The following is a 27,159-nucleotide window of genomic DNA, read 5'->3' as shown; positions in this document are numbered from 1 at the left end:
TAAAAACAAATTCATTAGTAAACACTACAGGTCTGTATTAAATCAAACAGGAAGTGTATTTACTTCTAATGTACAATCCCACCTTAAATGTTGGGTATTAGGACTGGTAAAATATCCATCCATCCATCCATTCATCTTCTACCGCTTATCCGAACTACCTCGGGTCACGGGGTCAAGGCAGGATACACCCTGGACGGAGTGCCAACCCATCACAGGGCACACACACACACAGTCTCATTCACTCACGCAATCACACACTACGGACAATTTTCCAGAGATGCCAATCAACCTACCATGCATGTCTTTGGACCGGGGGAGGAAACCGGAGTACCCGGAGGAAACCCCCGAGGCACGGGGAGAACATGCAAACTCCACACACACAAGGTGGGGGTGGGAATTGACCCCCCAACCCTGGAGGTGTGAGGCGAACATGCTAACCACTAAGCCACCGTGCCCCCTGGTAAAACATCATGATAAAAATTACATTTTTTCTCCAATGATATACTGGATGCAAACAGCTGATTTGATATATTTTTTACGTAATCATTACAACGAACAAATTATTAACGTCCATATTTTAAAAATTGTCTTCGATGTTTTTTTTTTTTTTTTTTTAAAGAAAGAGTTTATAGATCATAGGTTATATAAATCCTTTATCGATATCATTATATATAATTTTCTGCAACAGTGCTAGAAAATTGTGAGCAAACTGCCTTTGACAAGCAGGATTTTATTTTTGTGTAAATTAAATGTACAGTGATACCTCGAGAAACGAGTGCTTTGACATACTAATTTTTTGAGATACGAGCTGTGATTCGACCAAATTTTTGGCTTGAGATACGAGGAACTTTTTGAGAGACGAGCATCCGAGCCGCCGCCGCAGAAACAAAGATCCCCAACAACCACGTGTGCTCTGTTTCCACTTAAATGGATCTTAACTAAATGTTTTTATACAATATTTGTCATTTATAAATACAGGTACTGAACATTTTTCATATTCAAAACACATAAACAAAACAACTGGAGTGGAATTTTGCGAGCTGGAACGGATTAATGGGATTTCAGTTCATTTAAATGGGGAAAATTGCTTTGAGATACGAGCAATTTGAGATACGAGCAAAGTCACGGAACGAATTAAACTCGTATCTCGAGGCATCACTGTATATATTTCACACCCACCTAATGTCACTCAAAACATAAAGAATATATGATACATGAGCAAGCAGCAACATTATAGTATAGCTTAGTATAGCAGACATGCTCATTTTACTTCATCTTAAAATCTACTCATCTTTAACTTGTGGTGTAGGTTTTTTAACAAGTAAATGGTTAAAAAATACCTTAACCTTAAATGGTTAAGAAATATGATGTGCCAGACAGGTGGTATAAGAAGAATAGAACACTTATGGATGTGCTGTTATAGAAATATTATCGAGTTTATGGTTGTAATGTTACCTGTTTCATGACACAGTTTATTATACAAAGCTATGAATTAATAATCAATCGATATAGTTTTAACATCACTAAATCCCAGTGAGACTTGGGAACGCTGGCCGAGACGAAGCCCATCACGACATCCAGTGTAACTCCACGTCTGAGAGGATAAATGTGTTTGCTGAGAGATGTTTGAGTCAGACAGGTGATTAGGGGCCATGTGGCTCGTCTCGCCACAGATATTTCAAGATATTTTTATCTCCTGAATCCAAACTTTCCACTGGTTCATTTTCACCTGCCTGCTGGAGCTGGCTTGTAGTTTATGCTCCCACATCGCCCCCTGTCGTCTCAAACCATACAGCACATTGTGGTGAAGGCTTACACACGTTTAAAGTAGCAACAACATTTCTGCTATCGAATAACACACGTTTTTCAAAAAGGTACAGATTTACTTAAATATTAAGAGAAATAAACAACGAAATAACAGTGACGGGTCTTTTTTCAGTGAATCGGCTCACCTGGCTAAGCTCACCAATTAGAGTCGGATCTTTCAGTGCGCTTTATTTTGGCCTAAACCTGTTCACTTGTTCACAAAAAGCCATTTTTTACAATAATAATTAAATACTAAAAATCAGCAAGGTTTTTTAAATGTAAACGTGCGAGTCGGCACACAACGTTGACCTACAGAACTCGGCTCAATGAGTTGACTCATTCGGGAACGACACATCGGTAAAACATTGAAACGGAAAACATGAGGACGAATTTAGTTAGTATTTAATAATAATACAAGAACAAAACACCAAAGTATTATTGGATAAAATAATAAGAAGAAAAAGTTAACTGTATCAGTGATGTAGATTTATTTGGCTTTCATTATTTACTACTAAAAGTTGATGGATGATGCTCTTTCCAGGGAGTCGAGTCATTTGACTCAGAGTCGACTCCATGCTGAAGTGATGTTTTTCATCACTTTACTTTAAAGTGCTTATAACAGCAATATAAGGTGGGTAAAATATCACAATATATCATCACAACATTAAATAAGTGCTATACATAAGCAAATGTTTACAAAATGTGAAGGCACTGCCACTCAGACAAGTGTAAAAAAAAAATTACAGTCCTATCGTCTAAACCAGCTCAGCCTTGGTGATTTTGGACACTCTCTCAGACTGTGTCTGGGCATCATTTTGGGCATCTTAGGCACTTCTACTGGAGCTGCAACTTTCACTGTATTCTTCCCATAAAGTCTCTTTTCATAGTCCAGAAGCTGGTCCCAGAATCCTGCATTGAGGCGAATCGAGGGTCGGCTCTGCCTCACCCAGTTGTGTGCCTGGCACAGTGTCACTCCTTTGTACTTCATGAGGTAGGCCATGACGAGAGCCGGTGAACGACTCATGCCTGCTGCACAGTGCACCAATGTTCCACCCGCTTGGTTATTATGAATGCGGGCTGCCACTCTGTCAAAGTGCTCACTCAGTCGTGCAGAGGGAAGATCGGGTACAGCCACACGTACACACTCGACTCCTGGGTATGTCGGGCAGCTGTGGGACAGGGTGACGTTTACGATGAGGGTGATGCCCTTACGAGTCATGAGGGCTCGATTGAGAGGGGCATCGGCTCCACTCAGGAAAAGGCTTGGGGTGATCTTGGACAGAGACATAAGCTGGACAGGACAAAATTTCTAGATCACTAGATTACCAATTGACACCAAATTCACATTTGACATATTATTAAAGGGGCAGTTTGTAATTTTGCAAGGGTCACTTCAGTTTTAAGAAAAACAGCACCAAGCCTTCTAAATTCCTTTAAACAACCACACATCCTCTGTTTAAATTGTATATTCATCAAGGGCTGCCTTTTAAAAAAACATATCTTTAAAAAAAGTTTGTTAAGTATAGTTAATAAGAGATTAATGTATTACAGGGTGCATCACTGACAAAAAGTCTAGCTCTTCATAATTTTTAACAGTAGAACACAATAGAAAAGGAGGAATAAGAAACAATAAAAGTATACAAATTCGCATCGCTTATCATGGAAATATTTTCAAATGTCCATTACAATAATGTTGGTCATGTTCAATTAGCCTATAAGTCATATAATCAATTAACAGCACATACCTATTTTATTACTTCCCATGAAGTTTTAAATAATTTCTACAGAGTAATCGATGTGATTTTAATCGACTGACCTGGTCCCTAGATGTGCTCTCTCTCTCCTGACGGGTCTGATGGCACACTCAGACCATAAAAAGGCTTCGGGAACTACAGTCCAGTAGAGAGTGAGGTTAATTTTAGATGGGCTAAACAGCTGTGGACGAGCCCAGAGGAATATAGCTCTACAGTAAGTGTATGGGAATTAAAAAGTGTTAACTTTTGGTCCTCTGTAGCTCAATTGTTACTGTGAACTTTTGTTTGATTTCAAAGAAACTTCAATTTCTTTATTCGGCTCTTTAGTGTTCATCCAGCATACATGGCCTTTATGTGAACATCTGAATATTCTAGCCTTTTAGTTGGCAGAAATAATTTAAAAATATGGTATTTGAGGTTGTGACATTAATACACAAGATTCATATAAATGTAATGAAGATATGGAAAATAAATGATTACTGTAGTTTTATTACTCTCTCACTCATCTACCGCTTATCCGAACTACCTCGGGTCACGGGGAGCCTGTGCCTATCTCAGGCGTCATCGGGCATCAAGGCAGGATACACCCTGGACAGAGTGCCAACCCATCGCAGGGCACACACACACTCTCATTCACTCACACAATCACACACTACAGACAATTTTCCAGAGATGCCAATCAACCTACCATGCATGTCTTTGGACCGGGGGAGGAAACCGGAGTACCCGGAGGAAACCCCTGAGGCACGGGGAGAACAAGCAAACTCCACACACACAAGGCGGGAATCGAACCCCGACCCTGAAGGTGTGAGGCGAACGTGCTAACCACTAAGCCACCGTGCCCCTGTAGTTTTATTAATTTTATTTATTTATTTAATGATTTAAACAACTAATTGACTGTTAAATTAAAAAAAAAAAAAACATAATAAAAGTACATCTATTTGCTTCGCTCTCTCCAGTTGTATTAGTGTTTTTGTTAGTTTTTCCTCTTTTGTGTTTATCAGTTTCTTGTTTTTCTATCAGTTTTACCAGGGATGAACTTCTGAATATAGAACCTCCACTTTCTACCCAACAAAACGGGTGAATTCTTTCTGCTCTCCCTGAAAAATAAGGACTTTTCACACTCTGCTGCACTGTGTTTCACGGAAACCTGGCTTTAACACCTCCAGTAACCCCTCCGTCCCCCGTCCCGCGCTTCAGATCAGTGATGACGACGTGCACCAGGTCTTCAGAAAGAACGAAAAAAAGAAAGGCACCAGGCCCAGATGGTGTGACACCTATCCTTTCTGAAAACCAGTGCTGACCAGCTGACCCCATCTTCACACAGATCTCTGAACAGATCACTTGGGCTGTGTGAAGTCCCTGTCTGCTTCAAACGTTCATCCCTTCATCTCATTCTATTCTGTTCTATTCTGCAATCTATAGAACAACTGTACATACTATCTATCTCTCTATTTATTTATTTAGTTTTTACATATGTGTATTTTTTTTTGTAATCCCATCTCGTTCTATTTTATTATTCATCTTCAACTGGATTAAATCACTAATAGTGACCCACGTCGCACTTTTCTGACGTAACACTTCCTGTTTGGGTTCCAACACAACAATCATGGCGGAATTAAACCGACAACTTCAGGAATATTTAGCTCAGTCAAAGAGCGGTGCGAAGACAATATCACAGTCGAGCTCCAGCACCACTGTGAACGTTGATGAAGCCGACAGCGGTGCACCGGACAGCTGGTTCGGTCGGTGGTCGAGTCCGTTCTCGGGTCGTAGCGGATCTTCCACAGGCCCGAGCTCGAGCAGCGGGTTTTCCTGGCCGTGGTCTGCGGAGCCTGATCCGTGTCTGCCGGGCATGAGTCGGTCTCAACGGCTGGTCGCATTCGGTGTGTGTATCTTGTTCTCGGCCCTGTGTTTCGGCCTGTCTGCTCTTTATGCCCCGTTGTTGTTACTGAAGGCGCGGAAATTCGCTCTGCTGTGGTCGCTCGGCTCGCTTTTTGCGCTGACCGGCGCCGCCATCCTCCGCGGTCCAAGCCGCATGATCGCCTCCCCGTCCCCGGGGGCCGTGATATACCTGTGCTCGCTGGGGGCGACGCTGTACGCCGCGCTGGGGCTCCACAGCACCATGCTCACGGCGCTCGGAGCCTTCGTGCAGATCGGCGCTATAGCGGCCTACGTGCTGTCTCTGGTGCCCGGTGGCAGCGCAGGGATGCGGTTTGTCGGTGGAATGGCTGCATCGGCCATCAAAAGGACAGTGACCGGAAAAACCATGCCGATATGAGCACAAACTTTAGCACAAACCTCAGGACTAAACACTAATCAGTTTTAAATCTTCAGCTGCTTGGTGTATTAATGTGGTGTGCAGACCAGCAGGGTTTAATCATCTTCGTGCTATGACGAGTTCCTGTATTAATCTGGATGAACTGGAAGCTCATTCGGATCGTTCAGCTGTGAAAAGAGGACCGAAGCAGCACTTATGCACATCTAACAGTTTGTAAATAAAGTCATGGAGATTAACATTTGTTTAATGATTTGTCTGAGTGACCGATGAAAGAAGTAGACGAGATGGAACACAATGCAGAAGGTGTCATCGTGGTGCAAACGACGAATGTTAAAATGAATTGTAAGGGTCTTCACATCCAACCGCTTGAACAGGCTGTGTAGAGATGTTCAGGAGTTTTCTTTATCTCCAACAGAATAACTTTGAGGTCTTGTGGGCATGCAGCTATAGGAAAACAATCAGTGAGGGGGGAGGTGAGGTTTTGCAGTCTGATTGTTCCAACTCTGGAAAACAGCACTGTTTATAATTCTTACCACAAATCTGTCACTGTTTATACTTTTTATTTGTGTATTATCCACTTAAAGCTGTCAGATTGTAGCTTAACTAGTTAGGTTTCTGGTTATACACACACACACACACACACACACACACGCACACACTCATCTTTCTTGAAAGCAACAAGACAAAGATAATCCAGCTTGTCATGTTACCAAGAAACCACAATCCCTAAAATCCTCTCATACTGTGCTGACACTGGAGTCTCTTTGCATTAACCTTTAAATAAACGTCTCCAAACAAGAAGCTACATGATCTCAACAATTATTCCCAAAATATAGTCAGTTTGGTTTATTGCCTGATGTTTGTATTCACCTCATTTGTGCTTAAAATGATAAAGTGAGGGGGCCAGATGTTCTCTCACATATCCTATGTTTTTAGATTTAATGAGTAAAACTATTGTAATAATTTACAAGTAGCCCCTCCACCCTCAAATATTTAAATATTAAAAATACAGTATTTTAAACCGTTTGAATCAATAGTGAAAAAAATAAAATGTGAAAGAAAGGAAATGACAACCGATGTGATATAAATCTTGCACAAACTTCTATTGTCATCTCATACAAAATGCACAAAACAATAAGACAACCTGTTGACAAACTGTACATACTGAAAGAAAGTCAGCAGCCTCAGGCGTCAGCTGCTCAACGTTACACAATTCTTTTCTGTATTTTTTTTTTTCACATAAAATGAAACGATTCAAACGTGCCTCGGCTCAAAGTCCGTCCGCCTTTCCCGTGTTTCAGGTGCTGGATTGGAAGTGTGCTCATGGTGCATGTTTTAAGCTTTAAACATGAGCTGGAAAACTTCGAGCCAATCCAGTGAACGTCACCGTTGGCGAGTGAGAACAGAACCACATGAGGATCTGACTCTATAGTGCACTGTGGAGTATTCGGGAAAGGATCACGTAAAAATTCCCAAAATGAAGTGAAAGGTGTGAGCTAGTTTCTCATATCTGTGACGAACATGTGTCCAAAGTTTCAAAGTCAGATCAGCTTTCAGGTTCATTTATTGACTGCACAATATTCAGTCACAGCATATAGGCTACAACCAGGCTCATGTTCCTATGATCAGCACGAAGAGCGTGAGCTGCTATGTCCTCAGGACAAACTTGAGAAAATGCGCAGGTGGGCATTAATGCACCAGAGCTGACGGAGCAGATTTGCGGCTCTTTTGGTCCTTATTTTTTAATCCACAGTGTCCGACCCGCTGGTTTTTGGGTGTAGCTCTGACTACCGTCCCCGGCCTCCTCTCAGTCCACGACCGCCGCGAACCCACCCTCCTCTACCGCCCCTAGACGGAGGAGGACCGTAACCGACATCTTCACGTGGTGGAGGCCGACCTGAACAGAAAAGAGGGTTACTCTCAAAGTCTTAAGGGTTGTTCAAACATTTTTAACAGTTTATATACACATTATAAACAAAATCAGGCTAGAGGTCTCACCTGCCCCTCGGTCATCAGGTCCAGCTCCGGGTGAGTCTAAGTCTCCGGTGCCAGGACCGTCATGCCAGGGACGTTTGCGAGGTGGAAGTGAGGCCATGTCCATGCCCTGTAGGGAAGAAGAGCGCTCCCTGCTGACCGCAGACGGACTGTCGTGCATGCCATGGTCACCTCTCTGGCTGTCCCGATAGCCCTCGTGACCTGAACACACATACACAACACTGTCAGCATTATCCACTTCTTTTCTACAGTATGGGAAATTCAACTTCATGTTCAACATGACATTCACACTATCTGCCTACACCCTTCCACCCCAACTCTTTTTTTTTTTTTTGTTCTACCTGCATCTCGCCCTCCCTCCCAACCCTCTTGGTTTCTTCCTCCTTCGTAGTGAGCCGCAAACTCATCAGGAGTTGGCAGAAGCCCCTTTCTTCCTACACCACCTATGAGATATGACATGTTCAAACTCATGCTGATTGGACGGTGCGTGTGTGTGTGTGCGCGCGCGCGCATGTGTGGCTGAAAGGATTATTGCATGATTTGAGTCCAACCTCCACGCGGTGGTCCTCCACGCGGCCTCCCTCTCCCACTGTTCCCCCAGTTTGGGCCAATCTCGTCCTGAGATTCGAAACTGTCGTCTCCACCGTACTCATCCTGGTAGCCTCCTCGGCCTCCACGTCCACTCATTCCTCCTCTCCTGAAACTAAACAAATAATTCCAGAGCTCATTACTTCACGTTTTTCTGTCCACATTGCCGTTGAATGGGATTCGTAATGAAGAGCGCACACAGGCAGTTTTGCAGAAGAATGTATTGGAATAATCTTTAATTGCATTATATTGTACTTACGAGTCGTCAGAATGTGGTGGTCGCCTCGGCATCTGCTCGTATCCGTCCATTGCACCCTCGTACCCATCGTCATACCTGCGGCGACACGATACTGTAAACAACTCGGCTGATCTAACTCGTGTAGGGCGAGGCATTATGAAAAATATCCCCAATGAATTATAGATGCCCAAATTCCCAAATAGGAATAATGTTATGAGTGTTTTTATTTGTTAACTGTGACACTTTTTCTTCCACGGGTCAAAACAAAGGAGTGCCGTTTTATCAGACAATCCTCGACCACAAAAATATGACTGACCTTTCATAGTCATCGTCATGAGAAGGGAACCTCTCCTGATTTTCCCACTGCCCTCCAGAACCTCCTCGGTGGCCCCTGGGATCACCATGAAAGTCCTGTCCCGGTCTCCTCCAGCCCTCTTGGTACCCTCCGTCCTCCACCCAGTACTGAGAACCTCCGTCTGAGCCCTGGTGTTCAACCATGTGGTGGTTCAGAGGCCCTCGAGGTCCATCTACATAATGCAACAAACAGCAGAGACACAAACTGATATCTGATTTTTGTTTATTTATTTATTTATAGATATCTCTTACAGTGTACTACAACAAAATTGAAATAAAGTGGTTTCTCAAGCTTACCTTTGGCACCAGGACCATGCATCATTGACTGTGGGCCAGAATTCTGTCCCTAGAAAGCAGACAGGGATTAAAACCAGAACTCTTAATTCAAAAGATTTTCGATTATGGTTAAGGTCCAACTTTTACCTGGTTGTACTGTCTGTTGCCCTCGCCCATGTGTGGCGGCTTGCCCTGCTGCATATACGTAGGAGGTCCCGGAGGCCCCTGCATGTTGTTTTGAGGCCCATGCATCCCTCCAGGAGGCCCCATTCCATGCATGTTTCCCATACCGTGATTTCGGGGTGGAGGCCCCATCATTCCTCCTGGAGGAGGCCCCTGGGAACCCATCATGTTCCCATGAGGTGCTGGTCCACGCATGTCCTGATGCATCATTCCCCCTTGGGGTGGCCCCTGACCCCGTGGTGGAGGTCCCATCATGCCTCCTGAAGGGGGTCCTGAAGGTATTGGGCCTGGCGGAGGACCCTGCATTCCCCTGGGCCCTGGTGGCATGCCATGAGGCCCCATATTCCTGTGAGGTCCAGGGTGGCGGGGAGGTCCATGGAGATCCAGAGGTCCCATCATGCCCTGTGGAGGAGGACCCTGGTGAGGCAGAGGCCCTGGAGGTCCCATCTGACCCGAAGGGATATAGGGGCCGGGCATGCCACCCTGACCCATCGGAGGCCCCATGTTCGGAGGCATCTGCTGAGATGGAATTGACTGAGGGAAGCCCTGAGGAGGTGGTGCCATGGGGCCACCTTGCCCAGGGAAAGATTGGATGGAGCCAGGTTGGCTTCCAGGTGGTGGCATGCTTTGATCCTGGAGTTGGGCCATTCGCTCAATCTTCAGATGCTGCAGCACAAAAAAATGCACTTTATTTAATTCAACGTTGTCATTGTCACAGAACAGAGAATTCACTGAGATGACGTAAGGAGGCAAACAAGCGAGTGGGATTCTGCATCATCACAGTGTACAGCTTTAAGAAAATAAACACAGAAGAACAACACCGAAAAGTGTATTTCAGCAAACCTCTAATAGCATGGGGTTTGTGTACTGCAGCGCAGCCATCTCCTGCTCAATCTCAGCCTGAGTCTTCTTCTTGCCATCAACCTTGTCATCCTTCCTCTCTTTGGGTGGCTCTCCTGGAACCATAGTTGGCACCTTGTTCTCTGCCCAGGCCTAAACAACGAACATGTAGTGATTTATTCCATAGAAAATGGTTTAATCCTTCAGGTTGGTTCATACACATTTGTTTGCCTCTAGATACTGCATGATACATGCTTCTTATCACAGAAGATTTATTGTGGAGTTCTTTATATTTATATTTAAACTGAAGGTAAAAAAAAAAAACTTTGACTTACTTGCTGGAACTGAGCAGGAATAGGTTTTGCATAAGGAACCTTCTTTGTTGGAGGTTTCTTCAGGTCCTTTTGCATCACCTCATCCATTCCCCAGTCCAGTCCAGGGATGCTCATCTCAGCCTCTGGTACGGTCTCTTTATCTGAGCGATGCGTTAACGTGGGTTTTATGTTAGTGTCAGATAGCACAAATTGCAGGATTTTTAAATGCATTAAAATTCACTGTCCCACTCACTGGTTTGTTCCTGCTCCATGGCTGCTTTCAGCTGCTCCGGGATCCCCATCCCAGGAATGGTGGCCAGATTGTTGGGCTCCATGTCATCTAAGAGGCAGAAAATGACACTCAGGAAAGAAAAACAAAAACCCAAGAGAGACATTCTTGGTTTATCACCCTGCAATGATTCAGGACAGTGCTATACACTAGTTGTACCGATTCTTAAAATCCACATTCAGCTACAATAAAAGAGTGGTGTAGAAGCTCGAGTCCCAGACTGTGTTGATCTATAATCGCTCACCGTACTCGACTCCATCCTCTGACATTCCTGGTAGCAGATTCAGGTTGTAGCGATCGCGCATCTTGTCTCCCGGTCGATTCCGAGTCCAGAATTTGCTGAAGGTTATAAAATAGATTTGATGAATATTTAAACACCACAAAAATTCTCTAATCTCAAGATCATTAGCCTAATGCTAATGTTATTTATAGTCAGTTTGTTTAGCATGTTATGTGTTATGAGTGTGTTTTGTATTACATATATACAGTTTAAATTTATACCTGGTGTGGTCATTAGACCCTGAGCACAATATGTGACCAAGAGGATGCCAGGCTAAGCTCCAGATCATACCCTCATGGGCCATCTCCATCCCGCCTACCTCCTTCTCCACCCTGTTGATGGAATATTTTCTCAAGATTACGACTGTTCACAGCAGGTGTTTTGTAACAAGCTGTGTAATTAATTGCTGTGTGAGAGAGAGAGCAAGCAGCTCGTACCCTGCGTTCCAGAAGAGCAGAGAACCGTCAGACCCTCCGCTTGCAAAAAGACCCTCGTGGATCGGGTGCCAGGCGACAGCTACAACCAAAGCCCATGAACATCATCAGATACCACACAAACACGACATCGGCACAAACACAGTGTTTCTCACGTTCTACTGTACCTGTAGCTTCCTTTTTGTGCCCCCTGAACACCTGCAGCTCTTCTTTCAGGTTGCGGATGTCGAACAGTTTGCATAAATGGTCTCGCGATGCTGTCAGCAGCCAGTTACCGTTCAGGTTCCACTTCACCTCCATTACTGTGTTTTTATGGGCGTGCCTAAAGAAGACCACAAGATGGTCATTTCAGGCTTTACTGCACTCTGAGAACATCAGATGTTTCCTTTTCATTATGTTTATATGCTCATTTTGGATGAAACGTTTAGGCTTAAGGGTCTTGATCAAGGAACCAACCTGTGGCAGCTTGGGCTTGCTGGGATTTGCACTCACAAACCTACCAATTTCACCATCCATCTGTTTAAGAGAGATCCTTATTTTTATTTATTTATTTTAAAAAATCTGAGCGACGTGAAGGTTTAGTGGTTAAGGTGTTGGTCTAACAATCGGAAGGTTGTAAGTCGATTCCAACGTCCATCAAGCTGCCACTGCTGGGCCCCTGAGCAAGGCCCTTAACCCTCAATTGCTCAGCTGTGTAAAATGAGATACAAATTGAGTCGCTCTAGACGAGGGCGTCTGCTAAATGCTGTTGTATTATGAGCACAAACTGTCTGGCCGTGGCCTAATAGTCTAAATCGTGTGCTTGATTTAAAACCCCCAATATTATTTGTCTTTTACTTAAGCAGCACTAAACGATGACGTAAGCTGGACAGAACTAACGGATTCAATTAAGCAGTTATACAGGTGCCATGTTAACGGCTTTCGCTTGCTAGTTTATTTAGACTCACTCACTCACTCACGCTGGTGTCCAACCTCATAGAGGAATTTATATCTAATCACGTGTAAACATTAAAACACTTTGAATCTGCACTGATACCTGCCATACAATTAACCCTTTAGTGTTCCAGAGGCAAACAAAGGGATTAACATTTCTGGCTCAAATGCATCACGGGAATAGACTCACAATGTTGCCAGACTCTGGCCGGTTTTTGGATCCCAGAACTTTATAGGCTGCTGGCTGTCTTTGCTGCCTGAGACGACCAGGCCTTTGGTGGGATGCCAGTCCACACACTTGACGTCTGCTCCGTGACCTGGAAAGCAACGAGTAAGAGAATTCAATGTGAATGTTAAAAGATCTCATCTATGTTTAAGGCATTGATTGATTCTACAGTATAGCGCATGTGTGTGTGACGGAGGATGTAAATAATGAGCAACACCGTTAAAAATAGCTTCACGATTGGAGTAACCCCGACTGTGTGAATTAAAACGCATCACATCTTTTTTCTGAGAACATGTATTTATACTGCTATCAAGGAAAGAAAGAGCAGCATCGTGTCATGTCTAATCCTAAGCGATGGGAAGGGCTTATAGTTTCCAGTATGATGTGACGTTTCACATGACTTCCAGTGTGCAGCGTGCTGCAGAAATATTTCACCAGGGCAGAGGAAGCGTGTGAGCCAAATCCCAAAGGTTTAATTATGTCGCTTTGTAGAAGCCAACGTTCTGTTTTCCTATTTAAGCTTAGACTAAAATTTATCAAGAGTAACTCCTCCTAGGGCTTTCAGACCACATGCACCAAATTCAGATATGTTGTAGACGCTGGTCTGACGTTTGTTGCTATTACTTTTCTAAGCGATCCGAGTCTCAAAGTGGCCTTTTTTCCCATAGACTCCCATTATAAACTTTGGAGGTTTATAACTCGGCAAGCTTTCGAACTTTCTACACCAAACTCGGCCAGCTCCTTTAGGGTGATACTCTGAACAAAGTTTTAGATTGGTGTACTGACTGGTCTTCCAGTTGTCCCATAGCCCCGTCCCACAAAATATGCAAAATCAAAAAACCTTTTACAACATGGACATGTGACATATCAAAACACTCAGAACAATGAGGGGAACTTCCTCGCGGGTATTCGGATGACGTCACATGCTCGTCCCCACTCCAAATGTTTTGGCACCCTAGCTTTCTGTCCACTTGCCTCCAAACGTAACACTGATCCTTATGTCCACCCGCCTCCAAAAAAACACCGGCCTTTGCTAATACTTGCTTTGTCAAAGCCAACATCAAATCTAATTATATATTCATCTGCAACCAACCTGCTAAAGTTAGTGACTGTTCACTAAAGGTTCACTAAAGTTAATAAACAAATCACTGCTCTATTATTCAAACCATTAAAGGGAACTGGATCAACTGGTTCCATGAAGGTACAAAAGATAAAACAAGATAAAATCATACAGCCTAAAATAAATAAAAGATGGCATTTATTGTAAGAAAGCAGGTAACAAGATCTTTAAACAAAAAACCTGTGGAAATCTTTAAACCAATAGAATTTAGTGAAAATCTCTAAACCAAATAGAATTTGGTTAAAAAACATACAAACAAACAAACATCCATCAGAACCAATAGAATTCGGTGAAAACCTCTAAACCCGCTGATTGTGTGGAATTTGTTTCACCAAAAGAATTATGTGGAATTTTTACACCATTACAATTCTGTAGACCAACAAAAGGATATGTACCAATAGAAATCTGTAGAACTCTAAAGCGACACAACTTTGTGGAATTGTGTAGACAAATCAAATTCTGTACAACCAACAAAATGATACGACCCGATAGAATTGCGTCTGTTCTTATTCACAAAGGGTCGGTTTTGTGAGTGCAGGTTTTCCTGACGATCAAGCAGAAGTCACACCTGATTCCTCCTTTTTATAATCAGCTGATCTTGGCTGTTAAAGGACTCTGGTGTGGCTTCTGCAGGGTTGGAATGAAAACCTACAGAAAACCTCTCTGATGGAGACCGTCTCTTATAGACCGATACAACTCTGTGGGATTCTGTAAACCATCAGAACTCAGAAAACCAATAGACAGACTCAGAATTTTGTAAAACAATAACATTTTGTGAAATTGATTTCCAGCCCCAATACAATTCAAAACCAAAGTAAATCAGTAAATCGATATAAATCTCTGAATATAACTAAAAATATATATATAAAATCAATAATGTTTTTCTATTTACGCTTTTCTTTGCAAAAAAAAAATAAAAATTGTGAGAGAATTGTGATTACTGTACTGTAATATCTGTAAGTCACCACTCAGACTGAGGAGGAGTGTGTGTGTGTGTGTGTGTGTGTGTGTGTAATGATGCATACCAATGACCTGTTCCTGTTAGACATCAGTGAAATGTTAGACAATGTTCAGGAGCCATGTTAGTTAGTAATGATTTAGAAATGAGGCCATGGTGCCCTAAGAGGACAGACAGGTCCAGTACATGGTGTTGGTGATGACGGATTGTTATAGATCATTTAGACAAAAATCCCAGCTTTCCAAGGACAAAAGTATCAAGTCCAAAAAAATGAATATTCATAATATTCTAATGAACTGTTTCTCTGGGGTCTGTCTATCAGCACTGTCTGCACGTTTGTGGTGACAATATCATCTCTAAAATAACAAGATCATCGGGTGTTAGAAACGTCCCAAACCTTTTCTCTTCTTTTCTCCTTTAAGCTGTACACTGTTTATATACGTTGGACAAAGAGCTCTGATTTAAACCGAACAAAATCTCACCGTTAAAATGGCCGAATCATTCATTCATTCATTTTCTACCGCTTATCTGAACTACCTCGGGTCATGGGGAGCCTGTGCCTATCTCAGGCGTCATTGGGCATCAAGGCAGGATACACCCTGGACGGAGTGCCAACTCATCTCAGGGCATGGCCGAATCATGTAAATACTATTAAATATGCAAGAAATAATATCTTAAGACCTGTACGCACACTAACATACTGTCAAATCCATACCAATCCCGGCGATGAGCTTTATTTAATTAATAAATCGGGAACATCATTGTGTCAAATTGCAGGCTATACAAACACAGGGATGTTACAAGTATAATTAACATAGTATAATTATATTAGTACAATATAATTACTGGAAATTCGGAGCCCAAACCATCACACTGTTCGTGTTTTCACTCCATTTCAGTTTCATATACACCTTGGACACGTTACTCATGACTTCTACGAAACCCTGATAACCAACAGGCCCAGTGGTGTTAATGTGGACAATTCAAAATGTGATGCTTTATTAAAGAGCAAATGTTTAAGGGAACCTCCTTTATTTTTCTTACAGCATCCTAAAGTTTAATCAGAAATTGAGACGACAGAACTGCCACTTCGACTGTGTAATGCGTTTAGAAATGGAGGAAACGTAAAAGAACGAGCTGACGGAAAGATAAACCTGTAGATGTGGATATAAATCTATAAACGGTGTTACTGTGACCCCTAATTAGAGGTTAACAGGCTGGTTTGATGTGGACGATGTGGTTGGGTTTATGGGACCGAGCAGGTTTTGTGCTCTAGTTTAGATCAAATGGATTCTAACTTTTACCCATTAGGTCCCACTTCTTGGTTTTGAAGGCTAAGACACTCATTTTCCTTATCGGGGCTTTGACTGGCTATTATCATACAATTTACATAAATAAATAAATATGCATGAAAAATGTTCATTGAGAATTATTGGAAAAAAAATATATAAATAAATAAATAAAATAAACATTCATTTAGTTCGACAGATGGCAACAAGCTAAAACATTACTAGGGTGAAACGTATAAAGGGGCGGAGCCTCCGCAGTGTCTATATAAGCGCCGTAGAGTTCGGAGCGGTTTGCCTTTTAAATTTTCTGATGAAAAATTAAAATACTTGTTGGTGATGACCTCAACATCGATGCCCAAGTCTAGTTCTTCTTGTTACTTATGTGTATGTTTTTAATACCCTAAAAACACATTTTAACATTCCTGGCAGGATGCTGAAGAGCAACTATTTCATTCACGTGACCTTTTGACCTTAACCGTTTGGATCCGGCCCGATATTTAAAGCCACTCGTCGGCTTCCGACAAGAATTCCGTATAAATCCTATTTTATATAAAAACGTTTATATAACGCTCTTTAGATGAATTTCGAATTCGTATTCTGCTGTTAAACTGCAAAGCATCAAAAACTTTTCTTTATTAGCTTCGTGCCTCAGACTGGCGAATTCGTTTAACGGGAAAGATCGTCAAATCACAGAGGGGTGTTTAAATTCAGAGCTAGTTCTGAGAGAAAAGAAAAGAAACACACTGGACGGAGCAGCGAGCGTCAAATCCCATAGACAGCTGAGGATTTCTGGGTTGTGCTGCGTGTTACGCATAAAAATAAAAAGCTCCTCACAAACGTCAACAGCTACCATCACGTCTCATGGATGTTAAATGTAATTATAAATGAATAAAAAATAAATAAATAAATGATTGTCGGTTGAGTAAAAACACCCGTGTCCTGACATGCTGTTATTGGGAGAATCATTAATAACTTAAAGTGACAGGACTATAGAAGATTAATCAAATATAAAAGATCATGATTTCTTTTTGTGTTGCCTTTCAGAGGACGAGGAAGCCACTGGTTTTTATTCACCGGAAAACAGATTAAAGTATAAATCTAAAATTTATTCTACACTTCTCCCTTCATCTACTTGCTTCCTGCTCAGTTCTTAATCTGCTCTTTTAAGTCTGCATGGTTTTAAAATATGCATGCAGAGATTTTTTTATTCATTTTAAATTTGTTTTTTTTTTAGGACTGTTTTCTTACAAAAGAAAAGAAGTAGTGGTGAATACCTAACTTTCCCCCATGTGATTTCACTTTATAAACATAATCTTCAGCACATTAAGAGAAGAATCACTTTATGAAACCATTAAAAGCTTACTGAGAGGTGATGAGGTGCAGAAATGTGTGAATGGAGTGCAGATTTGATTCTGTAAAAACACACGTGTACGGTCCCTTTCTTTTTTCTTTTCTTTTTAATTCCCTGACAGTGTTTGTGCCTTCAGGTCGGTCATAAACGTACCTCTTAAGATTCTTTCTTCGTGGCAGCGCAGAAAGTCCCAGATGCGCACAGTTCCGTCGTCGGAGCAAGTGGCAAATTTATTATCCGTAGGAGAGAAACTGAAGACATAGCAGGAAAAGAATCAATAATGAAGGATAACATAGCAGCTCTATGTGGGATTGAGACACTCCCAGGTTTCTGTGGTTATGAGGGGTGGGGGTGGGGGATAGGGAGGGTGTTCCTGTAGTAAGTGTGAATCGAATACTTCAAGATCTGATTCTCAAGATGCTTCAACCTCATCAAAGTGTCCATCTACACCATCACTACAGAGGCCGTGTACCAAATCCACAACTACAGCATTAAGGAAGCAGGGAAACCAAAGTGTTTACATTACACACACACACACCATTTAAATGGTACACTTTTGCTTGGTTGAGTTCTTGTTGTGTTACAGTACATAGGGATCGGTTTTACTTTCGGTTCCCTGTTCAGGATGCAAAGGATCTCACTGCTGACTGACAGGAAGCCACACTGACCGCTGGCTCTTCTCCTTTCTGACGTCAGTAGAATCCGATCCTGTTCTTAGCAGGACGGCTGAGTCGAGATATAATCGTGACTAGCGTACACAAACGGTTCTTCCAGATTTGAGAAGTTAGGATTTCTGAAAATAGAACACAACCAAGCAACAGATAATACAGCGACAGCACTGTTAATTCTAGCGGGCGCCTATTTCTTCCCCCGGTCGTCCGGTGCGATGGCTACTTAATGATAGCGACAAAAGATACCGTAATCTCACTTCAATGATTTTTGCTGGCTTGCAAACGTTCATGTTTTATACACTCAGCCCTTTCGCCTACAGTGAATCTACTTGTATGCTCCATGCAATTTTAATTTAGAGCCTTGCTGTGTTCTCGACGTAGCAAGGGAACAAAAATCACAAACGCTAAAGCTATAAGCGTGATGTCGACACGTCTGGGGTCAGCTAGCACAAACGACGGAGGAGAACGAGACGACGGTACTCCACACTAGTGAAAGGGTTTCCTGTTTAATTATGGGGTCGGTATAAACGAGGATGTGTGGTTGCTCTGCGTCCTTCTGCAGTCCACTTTAGTACGCCGCTGTTCTTATTAAAAAAACAAAACAAACAAATTTAATTGAATCTAGTCATGAACTCTGAATCCGCTCCCACGCTCTGGACAAACGCTCCTCCTGATCACATTATTTTACCCCAAAATCAATAAATAAAAATGTTTAAACTTAAATCTTTACATTCTACAATAAGCACAGGAGACTTCAGTGCACCAGATAAACAAAATCTCCCTCAGAAAGCAAGCAAAGTTTTCCCTCTGCTCATCTGTTACAGGCTGAATCTCCACAAAACAAAAGGGACACCAGCGAACGTGTGTGAAGTGACACCAAGAAGGGACAGAATTACTACACGTGGCTTATTACTCTTGAAACCGAAGAGTGAAAATGTGAAAGAAAAAAAAAGGGAAAGAACAGGGGAGGGAGGGGGGGTTTCGGGTCAGGATGACCAATTTTTATTTGACCTGAGAGTGTAACAGGTGTAGGAGCAGTGGGAGGTCACGCTGTGGTGCGAGCTTTACAAATGATAATGGTTCCCAGATGAGAGTAGGGATATCTGTCGTCTTTATTCTAACCACCTTTATTTGGTTTAATCTTTATTTAAGAAAATCCAGAATTAAATCTTTATTCAAAACTAAATGTCATGGTGAGCGTGGCACACGCTGGCACTGGCCCACGTTCCCGGTGAGTGTAGCTGTGAGACGGACCGTGTAGTACCGTAAACCCTCCACAATAAACCACTTTGTCCCTGTGTTTCTCACCGTGTCTAGTCTGTGGTTGTAATAACCTTAGCATAAAGATAAAAGTCAAGTCTTTATTTAAAATGTGGAAAAATAGGAAAAACCTTTTCTGTACATTGTGATTATGTAGAGAAGAATCCAGGATACAGAACTTATGAGCTACAGGTGACAAATCAATGCAGTGTTGCGACAGCACACACATACATGTGTCAATAATCAAGAACATCAACATGGAGCAGCACAGGGAGAAGTAGAGAAGGACGGAGGACCCCGAGGGGTGCCTCCTATACACGCCTCTTGGGTTAACTACAGAAAAGGGTAGATTGGGTATAGACCTGGCCTCTCTAATCGCCTCCTTGTGCGCCTGGAACATCTTGACGTTGTTCATGTTGGACTGCCAGTACTTCACGTAGCCGCCGTGGTCGGCGGTCAGCATCCACATGTCGTTGTGAGACCACGTCATGGCTCGCACCGGACTGTCGTGAGCCTGTGAGGACGACAACCGTCATACACGATGAGTCCTGTGTCGGAATATTACCGGGGATCAGAGCGCAATTTATCCGACGACTTACCTGTAAAATGGTCTCAAAGTTAAAGGTGAGGCCGTTCCACAGCGTGAACTCCCCGCTCGAGGCACCGGTTACGAGTCGCCTGCCTTCGGGGGTCCACTGTTTAGAAACAAATAACAGAAAGGCACAGAGATGAGTATAAATATTTCATTTCCAAGGCAGCGGTATTCCAATTCATGTCCTATACCACATTAACGCTATTTACGGTACATTCAGTAGCCGCAGACGAGCAGGAGGCTGAACACTGGGGTTCATACGGCAAACGTAATACAGCTATACTGGGCACAGGACTACTTTGGCATCGCCTCTTACACAAACATCACGTGGGCACTGAAGGAAACTTACCCTTACTACAAACACTGGGCATTTCACTTTATTCGTAGACGTTCTGACGAACTTCGTGGTGACTGCGTTCATAGGGTTATTAAGCATACCGATGGGAGGGACGAGCTGCAGAGACACACACACACACACACACACACACACACAATAAGAAAACTAGCCTGATATTCCAAAAGCCTGAAAACAAGCCAAGTCAACACACTCACATCATTAAAGCAACCTGCATCCGGTTGGACAGCACGCAAATCTCGATGATCCCGCTGCCATACACGATTCTGTCAGTAAAAGTGTAAATGTTACTCAATGTACCAAATAGAGTTTAAATTAAAAAAATTTCATTAAGCTTATATGAAGGTGGGATTTTTCTGATCTAAAGGTTTCTGGTTATTTTCCCAAGTAACAATGAATTAAAACAGTTTTTGATGCTACCTCGAGGTATCTAATGACGGATGGATTGTAATCGATGGTCTTGCGGTTCACGGCTTTCCTCATGCGCTTTCCGTCGAAGGTGAGCTGCTGCATGGCCTGCTGCTGCGCAAAGTCCGGCCGCTTGTAGAAGAGCTGCCGAGGCGCCTGGTGCTGGAAGCGAGGCATGTGGAAAAAACGTGGCGGGGAGCCGATGTCCGTCGCCATGATGGTGCGTCTTCAGCTACACCTGTGGACGAGTGAGGATGAAGAGTATAAGAAGGGTTCCGTCTCCAAATAACAAGAAATGCCTTCAAACCAAATTTAGAAAAACAGACTTGGTCTAAGGAAAGTCCAGTTTTGTAAACCTTTGCAACTGGGTTTGAAGTCAGGAAGAAAAACTTATTAGAAAAATAATAATAAAAACTCTGCATTTAAAAGAGTTTGCTTTGAATAAGTAAAAACGAAAATCCCGAAAGCACAATTTGCTGTTCTGACTAGAAAACTGATAGATTGATTGTATTATTACATATTTTATGCAAGTACCACAACACTGTACATAGTCAGAGTTCACCAGACGAAACACACATCAATACACTCATCAATACACACATCCTCCAGTTTATGATTAGAAAAGAATCTGCACCAAGGGCATAAGTTTGATTTTGTCATTGGTGGGGACATAATTTATTTGACATTAGTGGGGACAACATTCCCCGTATTTTGTGCATAAAACTGTTGTTATAAGAATACTTTCTTACTCACATACCTGTAGCTGCATAATCACTTTGCATATTGCTTCATACAACGGAATCTAGCTGCAGCCTCCGACCTCAACACATTAGCGAGAAAGACAAAGCCAATCAAACAGCGACGTGGGTTAGAGAGCAGGACTCAAAAAAGACAAAGGCCAATCCTTTTAGAGAGGTGAGTTAAAGAGGCGGGATTCATTGCAGGGGGTAAATCTGTTAACCGTTTGTGCTCCACAAGTTGCGCTATTTTTTATAGAACGCCGTTGAAAAATATTTTTAATCTTATTTAATGATTCCTGGATAAATGTTAAATGAAAGTAAAAAAGCACAAAACACAGACGGACATCAGTGGTTATGTATAAATATAGGCTTGGTCGAATTATTGCTAGGGACAATTGAGTCTTCCCTGGATATTGGTAGGGACATGTCCCTACCGTCCCTACCCAAATCGATGCCCTTGATCTCGGATATCTCAAGAGTCTCGCAGTAATCAACCGTCTCATCCACACCTGTTAAATTATGGATGATTTCTGCTTCTCTAACACTGCTAACGCTTCTGCACAATAAAACAACCACAACACAACACACACTTCATACTCAATGCTCTAAAACATACAAGGCGGTGAAACGACGGAAAAGTTCGCACATTTTCATTGCTGTCATTCGAAACGATCAGGATCGGAAAACGGCATATATAAAAATATACAACACACTGTTAGAACATTCATGAAAACCGTAATAATAATAGTGAGGTAACTGGAGCACAAACGTCTCTTCTTTCTGTATCACACACAATTAATCTCGGATGCATAAATTGAGGACAAAGTAATCATTATCATTACGACAACAAGATTAAACGCTTCTCTTCACCGACGCAGTCCACCAGCAACACGAGTCATACAATAGAGATCCTCCAGAATACTGTTTAAGGAACTTAGAAAAATTCAGGACATATAAAATGTGCAGTTTATAAAAATTCGCCCAACCGCGCTACGTTTAAAACGAGCGAGTTGAGATTTGCTTTGTTTCCCTAACAAAGATAATCCAGGCTTATGATGTCAAGATGATTAACATAAACGTTCAACAATTTCCTTTTTTATTCATCAGAAATGAAACCATCTGTATTAATGGATTAAATGCTGTAGGTGATGAGCAATAGATCATACAAAACCGCACAAATTAAATAAAGGTCCTTGCTCCTGATTGGCTGAGAACTTTTCTCCCCATCCTGTAAGAATTACGGAACACTTTTCCACGTGACTTGATTTAAATCTCCTAAACATTGACCAATGACAAGTGTCGACTTCATCGCTATTTACATAAATTACATTAAAAATCAGTTTAAGTTCCTGAGGATTAAAACATTGCCTTTAAAATGGCTGGAGAATTAAACATACAGAAAAATAAGGAACCTGGTGAAGTTTCTGGAACAAAAATGAAGGCAGTGTTTTATTTAAAGGAGATCATTATGACATCACACACACATCATTGTGCAGCTGCTAATCAGGTTCCGGACAACGAGCTCGTTTCACTACTTTATTGCTTCTTAACATTTTCAGCACAATATTTAATTTCTTGGGGGAAAAAAATGAAAGGGGAAAAAGCTGCTTTCTGGATCACGATGACAAATGAACAGAAACATTCAGGCTACTAGAGGAGAAAAATTCCACAGCTCATGGCAGGAAAGATGCCTTCCTTTATAAAAAAAAAAAAAATACTGCATATGAACTTTGCTGTATTTTCCTGAATGTATACAAATCTTCCACTTTTACATGTTTATCCTGGAGCTAACCTCATTTTATTCTGTGATAAATGAACACAGTACAGAAGCCCACAACAGAGGTGCTGATTTATTAATGGGGTCTAGAAAGAGCAGCTCACGGTTTCATTTGATCCAATCCATCAGGTTTTGTGCGCTAAAGTATTTAAATGGTACCGAGTCACATTCAGAAGAATCATGTTTAAATGAAACGTGTACATTAATCCTTTTCACCCTCCTGATGTACTGCACTAGCATCTTTCCGCATCCATGTACAAACCATAAACAAACAAGCTCTGCATCTCAACCTCTTGGCTTCAAACCTACTGAGGTTCTTCTGGAGTTTCTAGATTAGCAAATACTTTTGGGTGTAAGATCAGAGGCTTTTTTTTCCTCTCTCTTTTTTCCAATTTGAGTCTCAGATCATGATGACAAACAGGGTGACAGCAGGGAAAGTTTTAGGCAAACTGAGCATGTACGAGCTTTTCAATCTGCTCACTTTACCACTGGTTCTGCATGCACCAATTCTAAACCAGGCTGGGTTTCACATCGGGCCGCATCACCACCCAGGCATGGATCATTTTCCCATAACACCACTTTACAGACGTCCTAAGTCATTTTGTCCTGATCACAACTACATTTTTCTGTGTATTTGACATAAGAACATGTTCTACAGGAGGCAAAATGGCAGAAACTCCACATCCTGGATGACTTCATTCCCTTTTTCTTTGATCGGTGACCCAAACTGAAACAGCTCCATGTCAGAGACAGACATAAGTGGAAGAAGGAGGCACATACCCCATGATGTACAACAGAAACATTTCGCAAGGCGTGAGATTTTTTTCACAATACATTTACATTGTGAGAAAAGTGTTTATGATGTTGATATCACAAGAAATAAAAAATAGAAAATAATAAATGGCCTCTTAGGAGAATTTGAAGCGAGGGCAATAACTTTGGCTTTTAGTCACAGATATTTAACATACCCATGTTACAGTAGGCCTATATTATATATATTTTTATTTACTATATTATAAAAGGCTGATATTTGGGTGGGAATAATGTTAAAGCTTAGGTTTGCAGAAAGCTTATCATTTACCCAAAACATTCAAGAAATGCAGCAGCACCGTGTAAATATAATCATCCACACATCATGTCTGTACTTTTGAGAGACGCCAAAAGCTGGAACCAAATTCCTTGTGTGTGTCAACACCCTGGGCCAAAAAACCTGATTCTGATTCTGAGATAATTCAGGTGAGGGCATTCTTACATCAACAGTTTTTGCATACTATAGGTTCAAATAAAATGAATGTGTTTCTTTTAAAATACACAAGGGAACATTTAAAAGATTACAGTTCTTAATAATAATAAAAAAAAAATTAATAAATAAAAAAAAAGTCAGATGTAAGAGTGCAGAACTCAAAACCCTGATCATTTATTTTAACTGAGATTAATGAAAAAAAAAAAGTACTTTATTCAATATAATCAACATTAAGTGAATTGGCCTAATGAACATCTGATATAAAACTGAAAAATGAATCTGTTTCCACAAACTATAAAATATTAAGGGAAAGAAAACAGTAATAAATCATCCGGTGAAAGTATACAGCACATCAAGACAAACCAGATTAATCTCATCACATTAGAAAAAAATAAATGAATTCAACTCATTTCAAAAATCTGATGAACTACAGCAGATTGTGACGGACTACCTGCTGATGCAGGGGGATTTACACTACACATGCCCTAGTGGGGAAATGAGATCTTTCTGAGCTTGATGCAGCGGTGCTTTAGTCTTTTAGTCTGTCCAACTCGCTCACCTCCTCACTTACACACAAATCTGCTTCTAAACATTTTTCCTTGTGTATGAGATCTCTGAACTTTATTTTACCCTACTAATAAACAGTGGACACTAACTTATGAGTAATAATAATAAAAAAGAAAAGTGAATCCTTTAAACTGGACCATGTGAATAACAGCGATATTAGGGATATGTGATGTGTGTGTGTGTGTGTATCTGTAGATATTTGTGTTAGGTGTTAAATCAGAAATATGTTCCTAAAAATACACAAAGCAAACTATATTTACATGTGGTGAGATTTTCTCTCTCTCTCTCTGACTAGCATCCCATTTACTTTTGGATAATTAGCAAGACAACAAACTAGCCTGGTCACTTAAATACATGCAATATTTAAATATTAGTATTTATTTAATTTGACAACGAAATCAGACCTTTCTGGAGGTACATTTCTATTAATAGTAACAATAATAGAAATAAAATAACCAACGGTTGAGAGCTAGCAAAGAAAACCTGCCAACTAAATCACTTATACAACTCATACTACTATGTATTTTATGTTAGACGACTACATAAAAGGTCTCTGGAGTGTTGTGAAGTTTTTATTTGAATGAACTTGCTATAATTAGCCGAATTGTATGTAGCTAATGGCTAATGAAAGGTGTATGCTAGCTAGCGTCACGAGCCAAAGTAGAGACCTTTTTAATACCGTATAGGGTCGAATTAGTCTCTTTATGTTTTTATTGTGCGGTTCAACGTCGTAATAAAGATTTAAACGTTTATAATTAGTTATAATACGGCTTTAAATAGTTATTTTTTTAGAGAACTCTAGCAAAGCGCGCGCGTGCGTGCGTGCTCTCGAACACACACAATGCTAGCAGGCTAGCTAGCTAACAGTTGCTAAGTTACCTTGTTAGATCCCACAAGCCTTAAGGACGAAACTTATTCCTACAAATCTACAATGAGCACAAAACCGTTTGATTTGTGGGGAAATAAAACAGGTTAAAAACGGACATTTTTATTCCCTAAAGGTTGGACCCGCTTTCCTCTCACATAGCGTTAAGGTTTAAATGGCGCCCCGGTCACAGAGTCATTGTTTATTTTTTTTTATCATGTTCTTGAGAACTCACCGCGAATATATCCAGTGCTGACTGAGTCTATAAAGCTATTTTTTTATTCACGACTCTTCTGTATTCTCTTAACGAAAATACAATACCAAAAAAACATCCCAAGCGTGCAATCAGATTGTCAACATGCACCGCAAATCACTCGCGACCGCCATCTTCGACACCGTTTCCCCCACCTCCAGTGCGCCTTCGTCTTGTTGATCGGGGCTTACGTGATGGCGTCATTACGCAACCAGCTAGTCAGGAGCGTCGGGACGACTTGAGTTGGCGTGATGACGTCATCGCTCAGTTTATTTGTTTGTTTTCTAAGACGTACAAATTCGTTTATCAGTTTCTTTCTTTTATTTAATTTAATTATTTTTTTATTTTTATTCTTTTTATTTATCAGTTTCTTTCTTTTATTTCATTTTTATTTTTTTAATTTTTATTCTTTTTATTTATCAGTTTCTTTCTTTTATTTAATTTAATTATTGTATTTATTTTTATTCTTTTTATTTATCAGTTTATTTATTTTATTTAATTTTTAATTTTTTAATTTTTATTCTTTTTATTTATCAGTTTATTTCTTTTATTAAATTTTATTTATTGTATTTATTTTTATTCTTTTTATTTATCAGTTTATTTATTTATTTATTTATTTATTTATTTATTTATTTTATTCTTTTTATTTACCAGTTTATTTCTTTTCTTTTCTTTTTATTTCTTTTATTTTTAGCCGTGAAAAACTACTTGAAACTCTTAAGAATGTACTTTCGGTAGCAAAACAAACAAACAAACAAACAGACAGACAAACAAACAAAAAACAATGCAAAAATGAATATTTTTTCTTTGCACCACAAAGCTGTAATAAATATTTCCTTATTTGATCATTTTATAGACTGAATTTCTTTCGGATTCAAATTTGTTTGTAAATTAATTTCTCTTGAATAATAAATTCACT

At 40.9% G+C, this 27,159-nt stretch overlaps 3 protein-coding genes across 4 annotated transcripts; 1 reads left to right on the top strand and 2 right to left on the bottom strand.

Annotated features, from left to right (window-relative positions):
* Positions 1 to 2,131: 2,131 nt before the first annotated feature.
* si:ch1073-184j22.2 (dual specificity protein phosphatase 18) lies at positions 2,132 to 3,838 on the bottom strand. The gene is made up of 2 exons (XM_060890661.1): positions 3,623 to 3,838; positions 2,132 to 3,097 (listed from the first exon to the last, which is right to left on the bottom strand). Exon 2 carries the CDS (start codon positions 3,092 to 3,094, stop codon positions 2,555 to 2,557), a length of 540 nt encoding a protein of 179 aa, XP_060746644.1. The 5' UTR covers positions 3,095 to 3,097; positions 3,623 to 3,838; the 3' UTR covers positions 2,132 to 2,554.
* A 1,287-nt stretch (positions 3,839 to 5,125) lies between these two features.
* On the top strand, positions 5,126 to 6,642 carry sft2d3 (SFT2 domain containing 3). Its single transcript, XM_060867714.1, has one exon. The coding sequence runs from the start codon at positions 5,170 to 5,172 to the stop codon at positions 5,839 to 5,841; it is 672 nt and encodes a 223-aa protein (XP_060723697.1). The 5' UTR covers positions 5,126 to 5,169; the 3' UTR covers positions 5,842 to 6,642.
* A 278-nt stretch (positions 6,643 to 6,920) lies between these two features.
* wdr33 (WD repeat domain 33) lies at positions 6,921 to 26,431 on the bottom strand. Of its 2 annotated transcripts, XM_060867692.1 has the most exons (23): positions 26,223 to 26,431; positions 20,808 to 21,033; positions 20,585 to 20,653; positions 20,382 to 20,486; positions 20,040 to 20,135; positions 19,803 to 19,954; positions 17,663 to 17,760; positions 12,756 to 12,882; positions 11,800 to 11,954; positions 11,636 to 11,714; positions 11,420 to 11,530; positions 11,163 to 11,257; positions 10,883 to 10,969; positions 10,651 to 10,790; positions 10,319 to 10,468; positions 9,440 to 10,141; positions 9,314 to 9,362; positions 8,979 to 9,189; positions 8,684 to 8,758; positions 8,388 to 8,539; positions 8,178 to 8,279; positions 7,840 to 8,037; positions 6,921 to 7,738 (listed from the first exon to the last, which is right to left on the bottom strand). In XM_060867692.1, the coding sequence occupies exons 2-23, from the start codon at positions 21,009 to 21,011 to the stop codon at positions 7,629 to 7,631; spliced, it is 3,267 nt and encodes a 1,088-aa protein (XP_060723675.1). In that variant the 5' UTR covers positions 21,012 to 21,033; positions 26,223 to 26,431; the 3' UTR covers positions 6,921 to 7,628. The 2 variants fall into 2 exon arrangements, with proteins under 2 accessions (XP_060723675.1, XP_060723684.1); XM_060867701.1 differs by lacking the exon at positions 8,178 to 8,279 and having other exon boundaries at positions 26,223 to 26,430.
* Between the last annotated feature and the right edge of the window lie 728 nt (positions 26,432 to 27,159).

The sequence above is a fragment of the Tachysurus vachellii genome, chromosome 1 (genome assembly GCF_030014155.1).
Source record: "Tachysurus vachellii isolate PV-2020 chromosome 1, HZAU_Pvac_v1, whole genome shotgun sequence".
NCBI lineage: Eukaryota > Metazoa > Chordata > Actinopteri > Siluriformes > Bagridae > Tachysurus > Tachysurus vachellii.
This window is presented reverse-complemented; position numbering and strand designations above follow the sequence as displayed.

Bases quoted from the DNA above. Each gene is read 5' to 3' on its own strand.
- si:ch1073-184j22.2 (XM_060890661.1), bottom strand. From the start codon at position 3,094: ATGTCTCTGTCCAAGATCACCCCAAGCCTTTTCCTGAGTGGAGCCGAT.
- sft2d3 (XM_060867714.1), top strand. From the start codon at position 5,170: ATGGCGGAATTAAACCGACAACTTCAGGAATATTTAGCTCAGTCAAAG.
- wdr33 (XM_060867692.1), bottom strand. From the start codon at position 21,011: ATGGCGACGGACATCGGCTCCCCGCCACGTTTTTTCCACATGCCTCGC. The intron at 20,487-20,584 runs GTGAGTGTGTTG...GTGTCTCTGCAG, and splicing joins ATGCAGGTTGCTTTAATGAT to CTCGTCCCTCCCATCGGTAT. The intron at 8,759-8,978 runs GTCAGTCATATT...GTGTCGCCGCAG, and splicing joins CATGACGATGACTATGAAAG to GTATGACGATGGGTACGAGG.